The sequence below is a fragment of the Ochotona curzoniae genome, unplaced genomic scaffold, assembly GCF_017591425.1.
Source record: "Ochotona curzoniae isolate NIBS_2020 unplaced genomic scaffold, NIBS_Ocur_1.0 contig_1014, whole genome shotgun sequence".
NCBI classification, from domain to species: domain Eukaryota; kingdom Metazoa; phylum Chordata; class Mammalia; order Lagomorpha; family Ochotonidae; genus Ochotona; species Ochotona curzoniae.
The window spans coordinates 3,721,304-3,739,477 of record NW_024464920.1 but is presented as its reverse complement, the minus strand read 5'-3'; the positions used below and the strand labels follow the sequence as shown (position 1 = coordinate 3,739,477).

Below are 18,174 nucleotides of genomic sequence, written 5' to 3'. Positions count from 1 at the left end.
ACCACACCTCCTCTGGCCAGACCCCCTGGAGGTTCTCCTCTGAGATGTTGGCTGGGATAACCCTGGTAATTGGAGGGCAGCACGCAGAGATAGACGGCAAATTATTATAATGCAGGAGGTGAGCCGGCCAAATGCAGGGTTCTGGGTCATTTTATAGGGGGACACAGGTGGGTGACAAAAATGTAAGAGTAGATGGTAATTTTCCAAATGAAGAACCCGAGAGGCTTATACTGATCTGAAAGGGGTTCCCTACGTACAAATTAGGCTGATTCCAACCCCCTGATGTGCACGGATATTTAAGGAGCTGACCAGTTCTGGAGCGGAGTGGCTAAGGTGTCCCTTCCTGCATGCGCGCTCCGCCTCGCACCGCCCGCACCTTCACCTCCCGCTTGGCCTGCACTGCTTGAACCGCCCGCATCACCCCACACAGTCCCACGCCAACCATGAGTCGCCAGCTGTCTCTGTATTCCGGTGGGGAGCGCCCGGGCTTCAGCGGCTGCTCAGCCGTGGTCTCAGGCCGGCTCAGCAGCAGCTCCGCCTCGTTCCGGCCCGGGGTCAAGGGCACCTCAGCGGCCTTCGGCAGCAGGAGCCTGTTCTGCCTGGGGGGCGGCCGGCGCCTGGCGCTGAGCGCTGCAGCCGGGGCCGGGCGGAGCGGTGGCCGCCTGGGCGGCTTCGTGGGCACTGTTTTCGGGAGCGCAGGGCTGGGACCTTCCTGCCCCAGCGTGTGTCCCCCTGGAGGCATCCCTCAGGTCATTGTCAACAAGAGTCTCCTTGCTCCCCTAAACCTGGAGCTGGACCCGGAGATCCAGAGGGTGCGTGCCCAGGAGCGGGAGCAGATCAAGGCCCTGAACAACAAGTTCGCCTCCTTCATCGACAAGGTGGGTCCCGGGAGCATTGTGGGCCACGTTCTGACCCTGGGAGAATCACAGCCCCTATAAGCATCGCCTCTTCCATGCAATGGGCTCAGCATGGCCTCTGAGCTTGGTGCCAGGCGAGTCTGGAGGGATCTAGAAGGAAGGATGCAAGGTGGTGTGTCAGTCAGGGTGGGACAGACAGGCTGTGTAACATCACATGCATACTCAAAATGTGCCCTGACATTGGGGCACAGGCGGTAAGAGGGCTGAAGATTCAGAGATGGGGACCTCAAGCAGTGTGAAAATGACAGGGTAAGGGTTTGTAAGGACTTGACCAAGAATGAAGGGGCCACGATATAGACCGAAATCTCATTCAGCAGCTGGTACTATTCCTCTATTGCATCAGTGCCCAACTTGAATTTCTACCACTGCTCTGCCTGACAGCAGAAGAAACCAAGATATTGAGAGTCTCAAAAAGGAGCCCAGGAGGCTGGAGCATTGGTTGGGGGTCGGGGCTGGAGTAGGGGGACCCTGCTGGAAAAGGGAAGGGAGGTGAGAGGAGGTGCAGGGGAGGAGCAGAGGGCTTGAAGTGATGTATTCCACCTGTGGTGGAAATGGGGGGACCCAGTGTGACAGAGCCTGGCACAGCTGGTGGATACCCTGCCAGCCAATGCAGTCAGGGATCCTAGAGGGAGTACTCAGCTGCCAGGTGCCATCCATGGCATTCTGTAGTTGCTGTTCTGCCTACATTCCATTCTGTTTATTCAGAAAGCCCTTGCATCTTATAGAAAGAGAAGTCACCTGCGGACACATGGAATGGCTGCCCTGCTGAGCCTACCTTCTTATTTGTTTCAGGAGGGCTTTGAGTTCTTGTCTGGGAGACCCAGATGAGCACAGCGCTCTGGTCAAAGCCACCCTTTAATGAGTCTCACTCCTTCCTGCTATCACCCCCCTCCCCAATACGTGAGGCCCCCCACCCTGTGCTTGAGAGGCAGAATAGCATGAGGCTTCTGGGGCCATGATGGCTTTGGGCTTGCAGGTACGTTTCCTGGAGCAGCAGAACCAGGTGCTAGAGACCAAGTGGAACCTGCTGCAGCAGCTGGACCTGAACCTCTCCAGGAGGAACCTGGAGCCCATTTACGAGAACCGCATCAGCCACATGCAGAAGCAGCTAGAGACGCTGTCGGGAGACCGCGTGAGGCTGGACTCGGAGCTGCGCAACATGCGGGAAGTGGTGGAGGACTACAAGAAGAGGTGAGCAGGGAATGAGAGCAGAGTGGACCCTGGTGCTCCAGGGTCTCATTCCAGAAGCTTCCAGGTGGAGAGAGCTGCAGAGGTGCCACTGGGACTGAGCATGAGAACAGACCCTGAATGATGCTCTCGATGGCTGGCAAGTGTGTGGTCCTCTCTTGGGATGGAGGAATGAGAGAAGGAGAATGGGTTCAGAACTGCAGGGGAGGGTCCCTGTGGTGGCTCCCAGGCAAGAGCCATGCCACACCAATCCCAGGATGTGTTTTGTAGTATTGAAAGCTTGTTCCATGAGGGGGTGGATCCCATTTTTGACTTGAGAAGCTTGTTTGGAACCGGAGGCGGTCTCCCCCTTGAGAGGAGCCAATCATGAGGACAGGGAAGGCTTCCAACTCTGTGGGACCTGCAGATGTCTGGGAACAGGTGACTTCCAGGGCCGCAGGTGGCCAGAGCTGAGCTTTTTCTTGTGTTCCACGTTCAACGTGTCTATGCCTGTTCTGGGGTGCCCTCTCCCCTGTGCCCCGCTGATCTGAGCCTGCGTGCAGACCCCAAGGGAGGAGGCGTGTGACACATGCATGGTGGGACTGGGCTGAGCCAGCATTTGCAGAATGTGCAAATGAAGACAGTGTTAATGGAGGTGGGGTGGAGCGAAGATGAGGGCGGGAGCACATGGAGGTCCCAGAAGGGACAGGGAAGGGCTCCTAGCACAGCCAGGAGGCCCAGGGCAGAGGCATCCATGGCTGGGCCCCTGGGGAGAATAGGTCCATGAGTTCAAGGTACAGTTTTTGAGTTTTGGAACAGACTTCGCCCTGTGGGTTAAAGATGGATGGTGGAAAATCCAAGTGGCTGCAACCTAGTGCAGTCAACGAGTAATGCGCTGAGGTGAGCTGTTTAAAGACTCTGGGTTGAGTTATCCAAGCTAGAAAAAGCGGTTGTGATCTTGGTTACTAAGTAGCAAGCATTATATGATTTATTTATTTTGATTGGAAAGTCAGATTTACAGAGAGAAAGAAAGACAGAGAAAAAAGATCTTCTGTGCATTGGTTTACTTCCCAACTGGCCACCATGGCTGGAGCTGAACTGATCTGAAACCAAGAGCGTCCTCTGGGTCTCCCATGTGGGTGCAGGGTTCCAAGGCTTTGTGCCATCCTCCACTGCTTTCCTAGGCTACGAGCAGGGAGCTGGGTGGGAAGTGGGGCAGCTGGGACATGAATTGGCATCTATATCAGTTGCTGGCACTTGCAAGGTGAGGACTTTAGCCACTAGGCTGCTGCACTGGGCCCAGAAATACATATTTTGAAGTGAGTTGAATGAAGCCATTTTCCCTCAACTGGTTCAGTGACAATTAGAAGGAGATAAAATTCTAGTCCATTTTTCTGTTCTTTGGGATTTGCAGAAATAGGTTTTAATGGAAGGAATAGATTATTGAAAGTACTGAGGATTAAAATGCTGTAATTCTAATATAAATTAATGCATCAATTCTGTACTAAAACAAGTTAAATCAGCATTGCAGCATTCACTTTCTCATGGCTTAACTTTCAGTTGTGTTTTATAATGCATTTTTAGAGATTCCAAGTGATTAATGAAGTCTGTAGTATGGCTTTCTTTGCACATGTGTGTGTGTGCTGACCTCTGGTCTCTGGGAGTGAATATGGGGAAATGACAACTCCAAGCATTTTATGAAACAGAGTATAAACTGGTAAAAAAAAAAAACCTTCTAATTTTCTTGGAAACTGGCATGTCTTTTATGAAGAAGAGGTGGGAATGCCTATTTTATAAAAGGGATAGAGATCAAGTGTCATACAAGCAACTTTGATGCTATAATTTGACAGTAAGGTTTCAGTTCCATCTGAATACACAGGGAGTCATGAAAGTGGTTTTCCACGTGTTTATTCAATGTCAGCGGAGAAATCTGCCAGTCTCAGGAATGGGTCCACTCCTGTGTTAAACCGCTCGTTAGCATCACTCTGCTTCTATACTCAGCCGTGCACCTGCCCAGCTCACAGGGAGTGGGGCTGCAGCAGGGAGAGTTGGGCAGAACTGTTTGTGTCCAAGTGTACCAAGAGAAAGCCATTTTCTAGTGTTATTCCTTCTAGCTATCATTTTTTTTTTGGTTGTAAATACACATAGTATAAAATGTCCTGTTGTAACATTGTAGGAAATAGCACTGTAGCTTTATATGACTTCACCCTGATGAACCATCACCACCGTCCACCTCACAGATCTTCTGTCTTGGGAAGCTAACACGGTCCTTTCAGCCGCAACAATTGTCTGTTCCACCCTACCCAGCCTCAGCCCTGTCCGCCTTCCTTCTGTTTTGTTTCTGTGGCTTGGGCTATTTCCAAGTGTCTCAAATGACTGGGCATCTACAACAAATTGCAGCATGTGTAAAATTTTTGTTTTTATCCTTATTGTTTTTAACATTTTGTGCATTCATATATATTTATCAGAGAGAGAGAGAGAGAGAGAGAGAGAGAGAGAAAGAGAGAGAGAGAGAGAGAAATTGATTTGCCATGCATTGATTCACTCCGGAAACACTTGCAGCATTTAGAGCTGGGTCAGTTCAGGTCTCCTCCAAGGATGACAGGGACCCAACTACTTGAGCCATTACTTGTTGTCTGGGGTTAAGTCCTGTGTGCAGTTTCCTGCTAATGCAGACTCCCAGGAGCCCACAGCAATGGCTCAAGTCACTGAATTCTTGATACCTATGTGAGAGACCTGGAGTGGGTCTCCAGCTGCTGGCTGTGGTCCAGCCCCACCGTGACTGTTGAAAGAATTTATGGAGTGAAGCAGTAAATAAATAAATAAATACATAAATTTAATAGTGCTTTAGAGTGGTGCCTGGGAGGGCTCTGTCCATAGCCTTGACACATGTCAAGGTGCATACAGCACAGGGCAAGGGAAGATTTTTGTGAACCGGAGGTAGGAGGTGCACCCTGAACCCCATCTTCCAGCACAGCTGCTTTCTCAGGAAGATGACTTTAAGGCTGAGTGTGTGTGTGCCCCAGGGGTACTGAGTGATGCTCACATCCGTGCTGCCTCCCTGCTCCCGGCCCACACAGGTACGAGGTGGAGATCAACAAGCGCACGGCGGCAGAGAACGAGTTCGTGGTACTTAAGAAGGTATGGGGGCATACAGAGGAGGGGCACTGGTAATGGCTGTGGGGTAGGAGAGGGGCCCTGTGATGCTGACTGCCTAGCGTCCTTTGCCATGTCCCTTGCCTGGGATGCCACACAGCTCTCAAAGCCTCTTATTGCACCTCCTGTGGCCGAGCCAGTCTAGTCCCCCTGTCCATGACCTGGTCTGCTCTCACAAAGTGGATCATTGCATGAGGGTGCCTGGCTGGGGTTGCAGGGGCTCCCCTATGGCTGGAAGGTGGGGGAAAGCAGGCAACTGGCCCCTTGGCAGAACAGCATGGCCATCCTTTGTGTTTCCCAGGACGTGGATGCTGCCTATATGAACAAGGTGGAGCTGCAGGCCAAGGTGGATGCTATGACCGACGAGCTCAAGTACTTGAAGCGTCTCTATGAAGGGGTGAGGACTTGGTGGGGTAGGGAATTCTGCCCAGGGCCATCAGGGAAGCTCCCCACGGGGGGGGGGGGGGCGGAAAAAAAAAGAGGAAGCTCTGGGTGTGTGGGTGGGTGCTAAGAGGGGTGTGGCGAGTGGAGACCTGGAGGCCTGAGATGGGTGGGAGCAGGAACAGAATGGGTTGGGAGAAGAGTGAGGTCCTGGGGAGACCCTTCAAGGCCCCCAGGGCCCTGGGGAGGAGCTCAGACTTGATTCTTTGAGGGGCAGGTGGCATTGGTGGTTTTATAGTGAGGGGAATGTGGAAGGGGGTGGAGCGGTCCTGTGAGCACAGTGGGGATGGGATCTACCATCCAGGCTGCAAGCCCACAGCATTCATTCTCATGTCTGGCAACCACTGGTGCTGACAAAGAGCAGAGGTCAATGAGGCATCTGACCCAGGATGACCAGGAGACGTGGTCCCCTGGGGGACCCCCTAACTGGCTCCCCTCTCCCCACTGTCCCCAGGAGATTGCGCAGATGCAGTCCCACATCAGCGACACGTCTGTCATCCTGTCCATGGACAACAACCGGGACCTGGACCTGGACAGCATCATCGATGACATTCGTGTGCAGTACGAGGACATTGCCCAGAGGAGCAAGGCTGAGGCTGAGGCGCTGTACCAGACCAAGGTGGGCACTGAGTGTAGGTGTGCCGAGGCCCCGTGGCCACACCTGGCATCCCTTCTTCCAGCAGTGTATGTGTGTGCTGCAGGTGTATGTGGGTTGAGGGTGGGGGAACCCCTTGTCCTGGAGTTGGGCCTTGCAGGGGTGCTTGTCCGTGGCTGCATAGTCCAACTGCAGCCTGGGTGTGTGTGGCTTCGGTACTTCTGCTAACAGCTGAGGGCATAGCAGGCTGTGTCCCAGTGTCTCATCATGTTTCCAATTGTGGTGAGATGAGAACAGAACGATGAAGGGCCACCAGAAGCACCAGAGGCTCATGAATGTGAAGTGAAGGCTTGAGGAGTCAAGGACCTGCAGCTGGTCCCTTGCTGTCACTCGATTTTTTTTCTCCCCATCCTCCACTCCTCCACTGGTGCCTACACTGATTGAAGAGTGGGGCAGCTGGTGGTGGCGCCCCCCGCTGGATACTCCTGAACAGGTGATTTCTCCACCGACATGTGCTTCTCCTCTCTCATTAGATCCAGGAGCTGCAGGCCACGGCAGGCCAGCATGGGGATGACCTCAAGCTCACCAAGGCCGAGATCTCGGAGCTGGGCCGGCTGATTCAGAGGATCCGCTCCGAGATAGGGAACGTGAAGAAGCAGGCGAGTTCTAGGGGACACATCTGCTGGCAGCGCTGCCGAAGAGTCAGTCAGGCCAGAGACTATGGGGCAGGATCAAGGGCAAGGGCGACCCCCTCCTTAGATGTCTACTACTCACAGGAGAGCAGGGCAGGTGCACCTGCGGCAGGTGGAGCGTTCCATATGTGGTGCTGTGATTGGAATGCACAGCAGGACCCATGGGCCCCAGCAAGTCATGTGACTACAGCTAGCTGCAAGCTGGTAGAACTGTCAGCAATTCTGAAGTCTGAAGTTCATGGCTGCAGGATAAAGGATCAGGGGGCAGACACTTAGCACAGTGGGTTTCTTGGATGAACACAGACAGACACTCCCACCATCCCTCCTTAGACAACCTGTACACCAAAGAGCCAAGTCTAGCTTGACAGGTTAATTAGAATCTCCCAGCTGATACTCCAGACCAGCAGGGAGAGGGAAGGGGCCATGTGCTCAGGGAGCCCACCTTTGCAGTGCCTGTCCCCATCTCTCTCCCATGAGTTGGTGAACTGTGCCTGGAGTTGAGGGCAGGATGGGTATGAAGTTGGACCAGCATCTCAAAGCATTTGCTGTTGGCAAGTGAGAGAGTTTGAGTGAGCCACGACAGACACAGAGCTTGGCTGTGAGCTGTCCAACTCCTCTATCTTTTAGTGTGGCAACCTGGAGACAGCCATGGCTGACGCTGAGCAGCGGGGTGATTGCGCCCTCAAGGATGCCCGGGCCAAGCTGGATGAGCTGGAGGCTGCCCTGCAGCAGGCCAAGGAGGAGCTGGCCCGGATGATGCGCGAGCACCAGGAACTCATGAACGTGAAGTTGGCTCTGGACATGGAGATCGCCACCTACCGCAAGCTGCTGGAGGGCGAGGAGTGCAGGTGTGGGGGCCGACCTGCGAGCAATGTGGTTCTGTTTAGGGGCCCAGTTCTCCGGTATGGTCAGTGATCTGAATGCCTTAAATGGAAACCACTGGCCTGCAGGTGTCAGGAAGTGTGCGGAAGAAGGAGGCTGTGGCAGGGCACAGTTCAGAGAGGAGCAGTTCCTTGCCAGAGGGATGTCCCTGGAGAGAAGGGAGCGGTCTCTCAGGTGGGACTGACTTATCTTTCTTCTCCCTCTACAGAATGTCGGGTGAATATCCGAACGCTGTGAGCATCTGTAAGTACCCACTTGCTCTTTGCTGTGCCCTGGCTTACCTCACCAGGTTCGAGTCTCTCTTGTTCTATAACACAAAAAGAAAACAAGATTCCCCAAGAGAGTTCCAGGACAGACAGGGGAAGCTTCAGGAAGCCGAGGGTGCAGGAGCAACACGGCCTAGGAGAAAGCACACAGCATCCGTGAAATGTGCCAGGGCCATGTTATGGCTGTGTCCTTTCTCTGTTGAGCCCAGGACCCAGATAACAGCTGTGGGGTAGAGTAAGAGAGGGCCCGGGGACTGTGAGGCTGGATGATGGAAATGGACAGGTGAAACAGCTTTATTGAGGTCCAAGCTCTGTACAGGGCTTGGGGGAGCTGCAGTGTTGCTGAGTGAAAGGGATACCCCAGCACCCCCATTTCTGGCAGCGGGATGAGCTGGCCTCTGTGCTGTGCCCTTCTTTGTTTAGTCCCCAGTAGGGGATAAATTCTTGGAGCTGGTGGATTGGCAGGGCTGGTGAACACCTGGCCTGTGGTTGTAAACCAAGCCTGGCTGAGGTAACCACAGGTGGGACTTGAAGTTCTGTCAACCTTCAGTGGGCTCCTGTTTAACTTGGTAATTCTGTATAGCTCGCGAATGATACTGTACATATAGAAGACCCTGGGTAGAAAACAGGTTCTGTCCATCTCAATGAGGCAAAGGGTATGAGGGATATGTGAGGCCAAGTATGTGCAAGGTGAAGACATGCATGATCGATGCAGATAAAATTTCTGGTTGGACCAAAAGCATCCCACAGGAAGCATTCCACCTATCATGGTGGGGTGGGGGGTGGAGACGTAGTAAGGGCCAAGGGAGGGACCCTGACCAGGGCCTGGGGTCTACTCTTGCCCTTTCCAGCTGTCGTCAGCAGCAGTGTGGCCGCAGGGGCTGGTTTCAGCATGGGCTTTGGCGGCCCTGGCACATACACCTACAAGCCCGTGGCAGCGGACATCAAGACCAAGGGCAGCGGTGGCACCAGTGAGTTCAAAGACTCCCTGGGCAGGACCTCCGGCAGCGGCAGTGCAGCCAAGAAGGGCCCCCGATGAGGCCCAGACCCTCGGCTCCAGGGGTGGAGGGTGCAGCCCCGTCCCTCCCCGCCTCTTCTCTGTGCCCCCTTAGCCCTTTTCCAACTCAGAAAGTGTTCTGTCAGTCACCCTACCTCCATGCCGTCACCTCTGTGCTGTGTTCACAGGAAGTCCAGGCCTGCTTCCCACCCCGTGGTTGTGACCTCTTGCTCAGACACTGTCGGTGGTCATAGCTCACATGCAGAACCCCAGGGGCTCCCAGGAGCAGGCTCACCTTCTTAGGTCTTCACTGCCAAGGGCAGCATATCCCTGATGGCCTCTGGTTGGTGTTGTGTCTGGCTCTCTGCTTCTTCTGCAATAAATCACCCAAGCCATATGTCTTTGTCCATTTTGTCTCCATAGCAGAGTATCTGTGACTGGATTGTTTTAATAAAGGAGTGAGGGGGCCCAGCATTGTGGCACAGTGGGTTAAACCATCTACAAAGCTGGCATCTCATATGAGGATGGGGGGTTCAAGTCCCAGCTGCTTCCCTTCCAATCTGGCTCCCTGCTAATGTACCTGGGAAAGCATGAGAGGATGGGCCAAGTCCTTGGGCTCCTGCACCCTCGTGGGAGGTCTACAAGAAGCTCCTGGCTTCAAATGAGCCCTGGCTGACCAATATGGTTATTTTGGTCTTTTTAATAAAGGAAGGAAGAGAAAGAGAGAAAGAGAGAGAGAGAGAGGGAGAGAGAGAGAGAGAAGGAAGGAAAGAAAGAAAGAAAGGAAAGAAAGAAAGAAAGAAAGAAAGAAAGAAAGAAAGAAAGAAAGAAAGAAAGGAAGGAAGGAAGGAAGGAAGGAAAGAAGGAAGGAAGGAAGGAAGGAAGGAAGGGAGGGAGGGAGGGAGGGAGGGAGGGAGGAAGATAGGCTTAATCTGGCTCGTGGTTCTGAAAGTTGAAGGGCTTGGGAACAGCACCTGCATGGCGCCCTAGAGAGCTGGTTGCTGCGTCACAGCATGGTGGGAAGCAGAGGGGGTGTGTGTGTCACGACTGAGCGGGGGAGATGCCAGGCAGGTTCCATGCCCACAGTTCTCACTAGAACCTCTTCCCACAGAAGCTCAGCCAGCCTCTTGAGAAAGAGAAAGGCGTCAATCTTTTAAAAAAGGATTTATGTTTTTATTGTAAAGCCAGATTTTGCAGAGAAAGGAGAGAGAGAGAAAGACAGCTTCCGTCTACTGGTTCATTCTTCAAATGGCTGCAGTGGCTGGAGCTGAGCTGATCTGAAATCAGGAGCCAGGAGCTTCTTCGGGATCTCCCATGTGGGTGCAGGGTCCCAAGACTTTGGGCCATCCTCTACTGCTTTTCCTGGCCACAAGCAGGGAGCAGCTGGGACACAAACAGGCGCCCATACGGGATGCCAGCACTGCAGATGGATGATTAGTGTGCTACACCACTGTGCCTGGCTCACGTGAATCTATTTCAGTATCCCCACCCGCAAATCTTTTAGGTCACGCATCCCAGTACTGCCTTGTGTGAAATCAAATTTGAAGGCAAGTCTTGGCGAGGACCCAGCCTGCTTGTACTTTGGGTCTCAGTGTGGGGTCTGTTGAGTTTGTGTGTCACTCGTAGTTGCTGGATGCAGGCCCACCCGGGGGGGCTTTGCCCTGTTAATTGGGTAGGCAGGGGCCGTAGCTGAGACTGGGCAGTAGCTGAGATTCTGTCACCTGCTCTGAACTGTGGTCACGGAGACAGGTGTTCTGGCCTTGCTACAGAGCACCACGCCTGGACTGCTGCTTGCTGCAGCTGGCCTGGCATGGGCTGCCTCTCCTGCCACCCGCTGTGCTGGTTCGCTCAACTCTTCCTTCTGTCACTTCCTCCCTTTCCTGTCACCACTCAACCCAGCTCTCCTCTTCTTTTGGCTGAAGTTTTTTTGTTTTGGTTTGGTTTTTTGTTTTGTTTTGTTTTCACCCTAAGGCGTGAGGCTTGCGTGTGTGCGTACTTGTTCAAATTGTTGTGTCTGGCGGGTCATCAGCCATCATTGCCATTGTCAACCAAACCACAGCTGCATGCACGGCCAGTGTCACAGGGCTGTCCTCTACCTCAGTGTCCGCACAGGACTGCCTGGCACTTGTAGTGCTGGGCGGGAGGAACTGTTCGTTCTGCTGGGTGGCTCTGTGGTCTGTTGCCACTTGGCAGCATCAGCATGTAGGGTTAGTGGGTGTCTGAGGGAGCTATGAGCTTACCGGCTGAGCTTACCAGCAGCAGAGACCTGGCCTAAGAAAATGAGATGAGCCATGTCGGGGGCTGAACACCCATCCTTGCAGTCATGAGCTGCTCCTATCCCAGTTGGAAAACTCTGGGCAGTGCTGCCTCTATTTTGTGCACACACTGCCCTCTGCCATCGTCCCCAGGTACTGCACCTCCATTCCCTTAGCTCTGCTTCCTGCACAACCTTGAGCCTGTGGGAGGCTGTTCAGTTCCCTGGCTGTACCCAGGCTGGCCCCGCCTCTGTGTTGGCTGGGCCCTGGCTGCTGCTTCCCATCACTGTCCCCTCTGACCTCTCCCCTTAGCCAGAGGTCCAGCGTGCCCCAGATTCTTCTGCCAATCCAGAGGCCCCACCACGACCCTCTTGCCTGTACCGTGTGCAACCCAGCCCTGGCTACAGGTGGAACCCTCTGCAAACTCATCTTTAGGCAGCAGGTGTTCCAGGCCTGTGAGCACCTGCAGGGCACAGCCAAGGGTCTACAGGGGAAGGACAGTGGCAGGCTGGACACAATCTGAGAAAACCTTCTGGAGGAAGGGGCGAAAGAGACAGGATTTGGTGGAGATGGACAGATCCTAATAAGCTCTTTGGGCCCCATTTGGTGCTGGTGGCTCGGGAATGTGAGCTGCCCTTTGCCAGGGACCTCCAGGGTCCCCTTTGGGGGTATTAGCATGCCTTCCCCCGACAGGATAATTTCTGAGTAGAGTACAGCTATGTTTCCCTGTCCCCTTGGTCTTCATTGTTTCCATCACTTTCCAGAAGCTTCTCTGCTGTGGTTGCTCTGAGCCCTCTCTGTAGCTCCCTGTTGGCACATGGAGCCTCCATCCTGGCTCCACGCTGCCTACCTTTACCCTTAGCCAGGAGCCAGTGGGCCCCTACTGACCTCCTGCTCCTTGGAGCAGAGCATCCCTTCCTCTTAGGGCTGTGGTTTCCAGCTCTTGTCACACCCCCTGGGCCTCCACAGACACACGTGAGTACCTCTGCAGGTGCGTGGGGCTGCAGGCTGGGTTCTTGGAGCTGTGTCCCTTGCCCCTCCTCTGTAGCATGGGGTACAGGAGGGAACTTTGCTGAAGGTCTGGGCTGTGGCCTCAGGTCCCGAGGGAGAAACTACACTCTATCCCCTCACCCCAACCTTGAGCTTCAGATGTTAGCATCAGGCTCAATTTATACGGTGGGGGCACTGGGGGTGGCCATTCCTCCCCTAGTCCACCACCACACGGGAAGCAGGTGTCCCCCTTTTCAGGCCCCCACCACTGTCCTTCCCCTGAGGCCTGGGCTACACCCTAGGCTTGGGAGGAATTGGGCTTCTCCTTCCTGTTTGGACAGGGCTGGTAGCAGACAGGCAGGGCTGTCATTAGCAATGATGTGGCTTAATTACAGCCCACTGTGCAGTTCCGCGCCTTGACTTTGCAAACAGGTAGAGGAAGGGGCGGGTCAAGCCTCCGACTTCACAGTCATGGTCAGAAGACGGAAGCATTTGCTTCAGCGTGTCTTTCCAAAAAGAACCATGTGATTGCCACAGAGGCAAGCTGGAGCAGGGGTGGGGTGGTTAGAAGGTGCCTTCTGCTTCTCCCAGAAGTGGCTGGGGCAGGTAGGGGGCCGGAGATGAAGGGGGGGGGAGGGTGGCTGGAAGGTTACCCGGTTTGGGGCCTCTTAAAAAGAGCACAGGGAAGAGAAGGAGGAGGAGGAGTTTTTGCCCAGAGCAAGACGGCACTTGTCTGGATGTTGTTGTGTGCATCCAGGCAGGAAGGGGCTGCCCAGGGAGTGGGGGGCAGTGGGTGGAGCTGTGGTGCTTAGGGTTCATAGCACAGGTGCCTGTCCATCATCTGGGAGCTGAGCAGGCAGAGAGAGAGAAATGGAGGAACTTGGCAGAACCTAGGCCAAGGTCTGCTGAGAACGAGCAGTCCTCAGAGCTAGGGAGGGCCAAGCACCAGCTTGCAGACCCCTGAGCCAGATGAAGGGAAACTGGGCAGGGCAAGTCTCCTAGTGGGCAGGGCCTGAGCAAGCTGGTGAGACTGGGCAATGGGGCTCAGGCATGCCTGGAGGAGCTGGCAACCTGCCAGGGAAGCTGAGGCCTCCTTGGCCTTCACTGGAGCTGCAGCCAGGCTGCCTTGGTTGGGGCAGACCTGGTGGTAGTTCCCACCGCCAGGGCCCAGTAAGGGGCAGCAAGTGGAGGACTGAGGTCCCTGGCCATGGGCCACATCTGCCCACAGGACAAAGTGCCCTTGGGTCCTGCAGCTTATGGCCAAAGTAGGCCATGACTTCTCCAGTGTTGCTGCTGCCAGGGAAGCGGGAGGTGCTGGGCAAGGGGGAAGGCCGCTGCTCTCTTTCTAACAAGTGTCTTCCACACCAGTGTTTTTATTTTTTTAAGATTTATTTATTTATTACAAAGTCAGATATACAGAGAGGAGGAGAGACAGAGAGGAAGATCTTCCATCCGATGATTCACTCCCCAAGTGAGCGCAACGGCCGATGCTGCGCCGATCTGAAGCCAGGAGCCATGGACTTCTTCCGGGTCTCCCATGCAGGTGCTGGGTCCCAAGGCTTTGGGCCATCCTCGGCTGCTTTCCCAGGCCACAAGCAGGGAGCTGGATGGGAAGTGGAGCTGCCGGGACTAGAACTGGCGCCCATATGGGATCCCAGTGCATGCAAGGCGAGGACTTTAGCCACTAAGCTACCGTGCCGGGCCATCTGGGTTTTCTTAATAAGCTGAGGGCCCCTGCATGCATGAGAGTGAGCAGAAGAGGCACTGGTGGGTGTGTAGGCAGAGCAGGGAATGACTCAAGTTGGTCTTAGGAACTCGGAAAGGAGCAGCCTCCAATAGCCAGAGAATGCAGCACCCTCTGCTGGCAACAACAGCTCTCCACCTCCCACGCTGCATGTCCCATGGGCTCGGACCCGAAGCTCCTGGAGCTGGGCTATCTTGTCAGCAGAAGCACAGAAAGAAAGGCAGAGGAGCGGACGGAAGCTACCTTGATTGCAACAGGGTGCAGAAAGGCCTCTTTTGCTCTTTTCAAACTTGTCTGGGCAGTCAGAATGAGTCCGGCTTCTGTCCCATAGATGTCATGGGTTTGACACAGGTTTTGTCTTGTCCTTGAGCGTTTTTCAAGCTTCCTTCTTCCTTGCTCTGCGAATGACTTTGATTTACAGAATCTGGCTTTCTTCCATGTCTGGGGGCAAGCAAAAGGCCACAGGACGAGGGGATAGGGGCCTACCTGACTCAGCCCAAGCCCAGTAGAGGTCATGTCCATTTGGGGCCCCTCTCCACCTTGAAACATTAGCCTCCTGTGCAACATATTTGCCTCCTGTGCAACATACTCTCACCACACCAGGGATATTCTGATCCAGGATGAGGGGAGTTCAGCTCCTTGGGCTTCCTGGGACAGCCATGCCCTCCACTGATGTCCTTGTGCAGCACACGTACCACTCTTTGACCTTAAACCCTGGCTCTGCGAGGCTGCCCGCACCTTGGGCCCTCCACAGCTTTTTGGATTCTGTACTGTCCGCAGGTGGCAGGAAAGGGGAATGCTGGAGCCCACAGAGCCCACAGCTACACCTTTCCCTGGGGATCTGAGTTCTCATGCAACCTGCACAGCTGTTCACTGCCCCAGTGCACATGTACCTGCCAGTCTTGGTGATGACCTTGCCTTGCCAGATGCCCACTTCAGGTAGCCCAACGGTTATTTTAACCTGATTTTTGCTTTTTTAAAATGCAAGGCTGGAGAAGACTTAAGGTTAATAAAAAGTAGGTATTCAAGTGTTTCTCGTTCTATTTTATTGACTTGTTTATTTTGAAAAGTTTATGATTTATTTGAGACACACCCACACAGCTCCAATTCACTAGTTTACTCTTCAAATGTTTGCAATGATTAGAACCAAAGCCAAATACCAGGAACACACTTCCAATCTCCCATGTGAGTGGCAGGAACCCAATTATTTTAGCTGCCCAGGGTCTGTACCTGCTAGAGTCGATAACTGGGGCTGGAAGTCAGACCCATGTTCTCCGATGTGGGGTGGGGCCGTCTTACACAACACCCTCTACCTGTGCCCATTCTGTTCCGTTTGATTTTTAACCAGAGTGTCGGCACCTGCTTGTCTTAGGCCGTTGCTTAAAGTCCACGATCCAATACAGACATGTAGACTGAGAACCTCAGCAGAGACAGCAGCACACCCATTCCCACAGGTCCTGTATTCCATCTCCTCCAGCTCTGTTATCTTTCTAGGGAGCGAAGGGGGTGCCTTGGGCAGCCCACGGCACGTGTAGCATGCAGCTGAGCACACGGTAGCGGCTCGAGGATGAGTCAGCGTGATTCAGCCCTGGGACGTTCCTGGGTCCAGCAGCGCATGCAGGGACCAGGGTGGGGCAGGCAATGGTTAATTAGAGGGCTGGAGCAGTTGGAGATCCTCCTGCATAGAACAGAGACAATTACCCTGCAATTACGTTTCCTAGGAATCCCACAGGAGGAGCCTCTATGTGAGGCAGTGACTGTAACATGGTTATAAGGAAACTCCTCCTGTCTGTACTTCCTCCTCTTTCACAACCTCCAGCCTGGCCCTCACCACCATGTCACTGTCACCATGGTTACTGCCAGCCACCACCATCACCACCACGATCACCCTCTTCATCACCACTACCATCACCATCCTGGCCATCACCACCATTCAACAGTCACGCCGACGACCCTGTGTCCTTGAGAGCAGCGTCCAGCCCATGTTGAACATTTCCAAATATACAAAGAGATGCAGTCGTCCGCTACCCTGCCCGTGGCCCCTGCTCCCGGGCTTTGCTATGGCATCTGAGCAATCACAGGCTCAGTCAGTCTGGAGCTTTTTCACTCACACCTGACCATCTCTTCTGCTTTGCCCAGAGCTGCTGCCAGCCTTGCAGGCCCACCTTGTGTCTCTCCCTCCTTCATAAATGCTCTGTGGACAGGGTTCCCAATAAGAAATCTGGCTGTCCTGGTAGATGAGGCTTGTGCACAGACTTTGCAAGCCACAGACATGTAAACCTTGGCTCCAGGAAGCCAGGGCATCCAGGATCATGGTTCATTCTTCCGTGGAGCCCTGTAACCAAGGGTTGGTGATCAGGGAGTTTTGTGAGCGCCAGCCTTCCCCTTCCCTCTGCCAGTTCCCATTTGGGTTAACTTTGCCTTTGAACCCCAGCGGGACACTTGAACTTGAGAAGCCAGCTTACGTAAAGGCCCTGCACTTGATCTTAGCCAAAAGGCTGAGAAGCAATATATGCGGGACCTTGTTTCAGCGGCAGCCTCCCCTCCCCTTGCCCCATGCCCTTCTTATCACCAAAGCCTGAAATGGAACAGTAGAAACACAAGGGACCCAGGCCTGGGCTGTACCCAGCCGCCAGGCCTCCCACCTGCCATGAGGAGGGCTGTGCGAGTCTGCCTCAGAGCATGGTGCTGGGGAACGCCAGTCCCAGCTCAGCCTTGCTACGGAGCGATCAGGCTTTTGGTCACTATTGTCCACAGTTTCACTTGGGACCATGGCTGCCACTATCAGAGGGGACCTCTCCACCCCAGGCTGAGCGCCTGGCACCCCCAGCTCCCAGCACGAGCTGTGGCCTCCTGGATTCTGTTCCATGTGTAGATCCCTCTCCTTGTTCTGTAGGCTTCTTGAAGGGCTGGGACCTCAGATGACCAGGGAATGTCCCCCGCTCCCCGTCATCATCAGAGCTGCACTCAAAGGGACATAGCACCCCTGTTAACCTCCTTCCCACAGCTGTCTCAGAAAGCCGCATGGCTTTAATGATGTCTTTCCATGCCCTCCGGCCGGGCTAAGACTGGGAGACAGGGTCTGTTTGTCATGGCCTCAGGGCGATAGGGAACCACTCTGAAGGAGAAAGTGCTGCAGGTGTGTCCCAGGCTTGAATACCTGCTCCTGCCTAGGGCATTGTTCCCACCCCCTGCCTAAGGCAGGCTCCCCTGCTGCAACCAGCGTTCTGATTACCCGGGCGGCCAATATGGCTGCTCTTAAGCTTGCTGTTTGCTGGATTTTACATCCTGACCAGCTTGCTCAGCCCCAGGCAATGATGATGGCAGGATTTCCTGTTGAGTGACAAGTGGACACAAGATGCCCATGTACCTCTCATCCTGGCAGTTGCAAGCATCCAGATTTTTCCATAACTTGATGACTCCACCTTGGGTTCCAGAGACGATCTTCTGGTTATCAGAATGGAAGGGCACATTCAGTACATCCTTGGCATGGGTCACATGTGATCTCGTGGTGGTGCTCATTATGAGATTCCTGAAATGAAGTGCTCCATCCCAGGAAACTGAGGGCAGACTGGCCACACCGCTCACGAGTGGGAAGAACAGGCTGCAGGATGTCCCGTTCGGTCTCCTCCCTAGGCAGTGTTCACCTGATGATGGTGGACAGGATCATGCCTGGAGCTGCGGGGCAGGGGGAGGGATGTGGGCAACCCGGCTGTTGTGGTCCTTGAGGGTGCCCCTGCCTCTTGAGAGTCATCTACTTCACCATTGGGGCAGGTACAGGTGCAAGTGAGGGCCGCAGTCATGAGGATGGCACTGGGTAGCTGGTGTACAGACACCAGCAGCACAGCCACTCCCAATGCATGCAAAGAAAATCTGCAACGAAGGTTTCATCTATTGGTTTGTTTTTTAGTGCCCCACTCTACCATGATGCTCTGGGCTATAAGGGGGCTGGTGTGAGGGACTCCGCAAGGTATACATGAGGTTGACAAAACTCAGGAATAACATGTGTCTGTCCCTAAGGGGATGGGTGAGGAGAAGCAAGGGACCCTCCCTGTCCCTGCTCCATCTCTCA

The 18,174-nt window shown here is 54.2% G+C and overlaps 1 protein-coding gene across 1 annotated transcript; it reads left to right on the top strand.

The window, feature by feature from the left end:
* The first annotated feature begins 443 nt into the window (after positions 1-443).
* LOC121162130 (keratin, type II cytoskeletal 72-like) lies at positions 444-9,155 on the top strand. Its single transcript, XM_040988974.1, has 9 exons — positions 444-878; positions 1,894-2,108; positions 5,165-5,225; positions 5,542-5,637; positions 6,136-6,300; positions 6,810-6,935; positions 7,596-7,816; positions 8,059-8,093; positions 8,968-9,155. The coding sequence occupies exons 1-9, from the start codon at positions 444-446 to the stop codon at positions 9,153-9,155; spliced, it is 1,542 nt and encodes a 513-aa protein (XP_040844908.1).
* Positions 9,156-18,174: the final 9,019 nt, after the last annotated feature.

Coding starts and splice junctions, on each gene's coding strand:
- LOC121162130 (XM_040988974.1), top strand. CDS start 444: ATGAGTCGCCAGCTGTCTCTGTATTCCGGTGGGGAGCGCCCGGGCTTC. Junction 6,301..6,809: donor AGGCGCTGTACCAGACCAAG/GTGGGCACTGAG, acceptor CTCTCTCATTAG/ATCCAGGAGCTGCAGGCCAC. Junction 8,094..8,967: donor TCCGAACGCTGTGAGCATCT/GTAAGTACCCAC, acceptor TGCCCTTTCCAG/CTGTCGTCAGCAGCAGTGTG.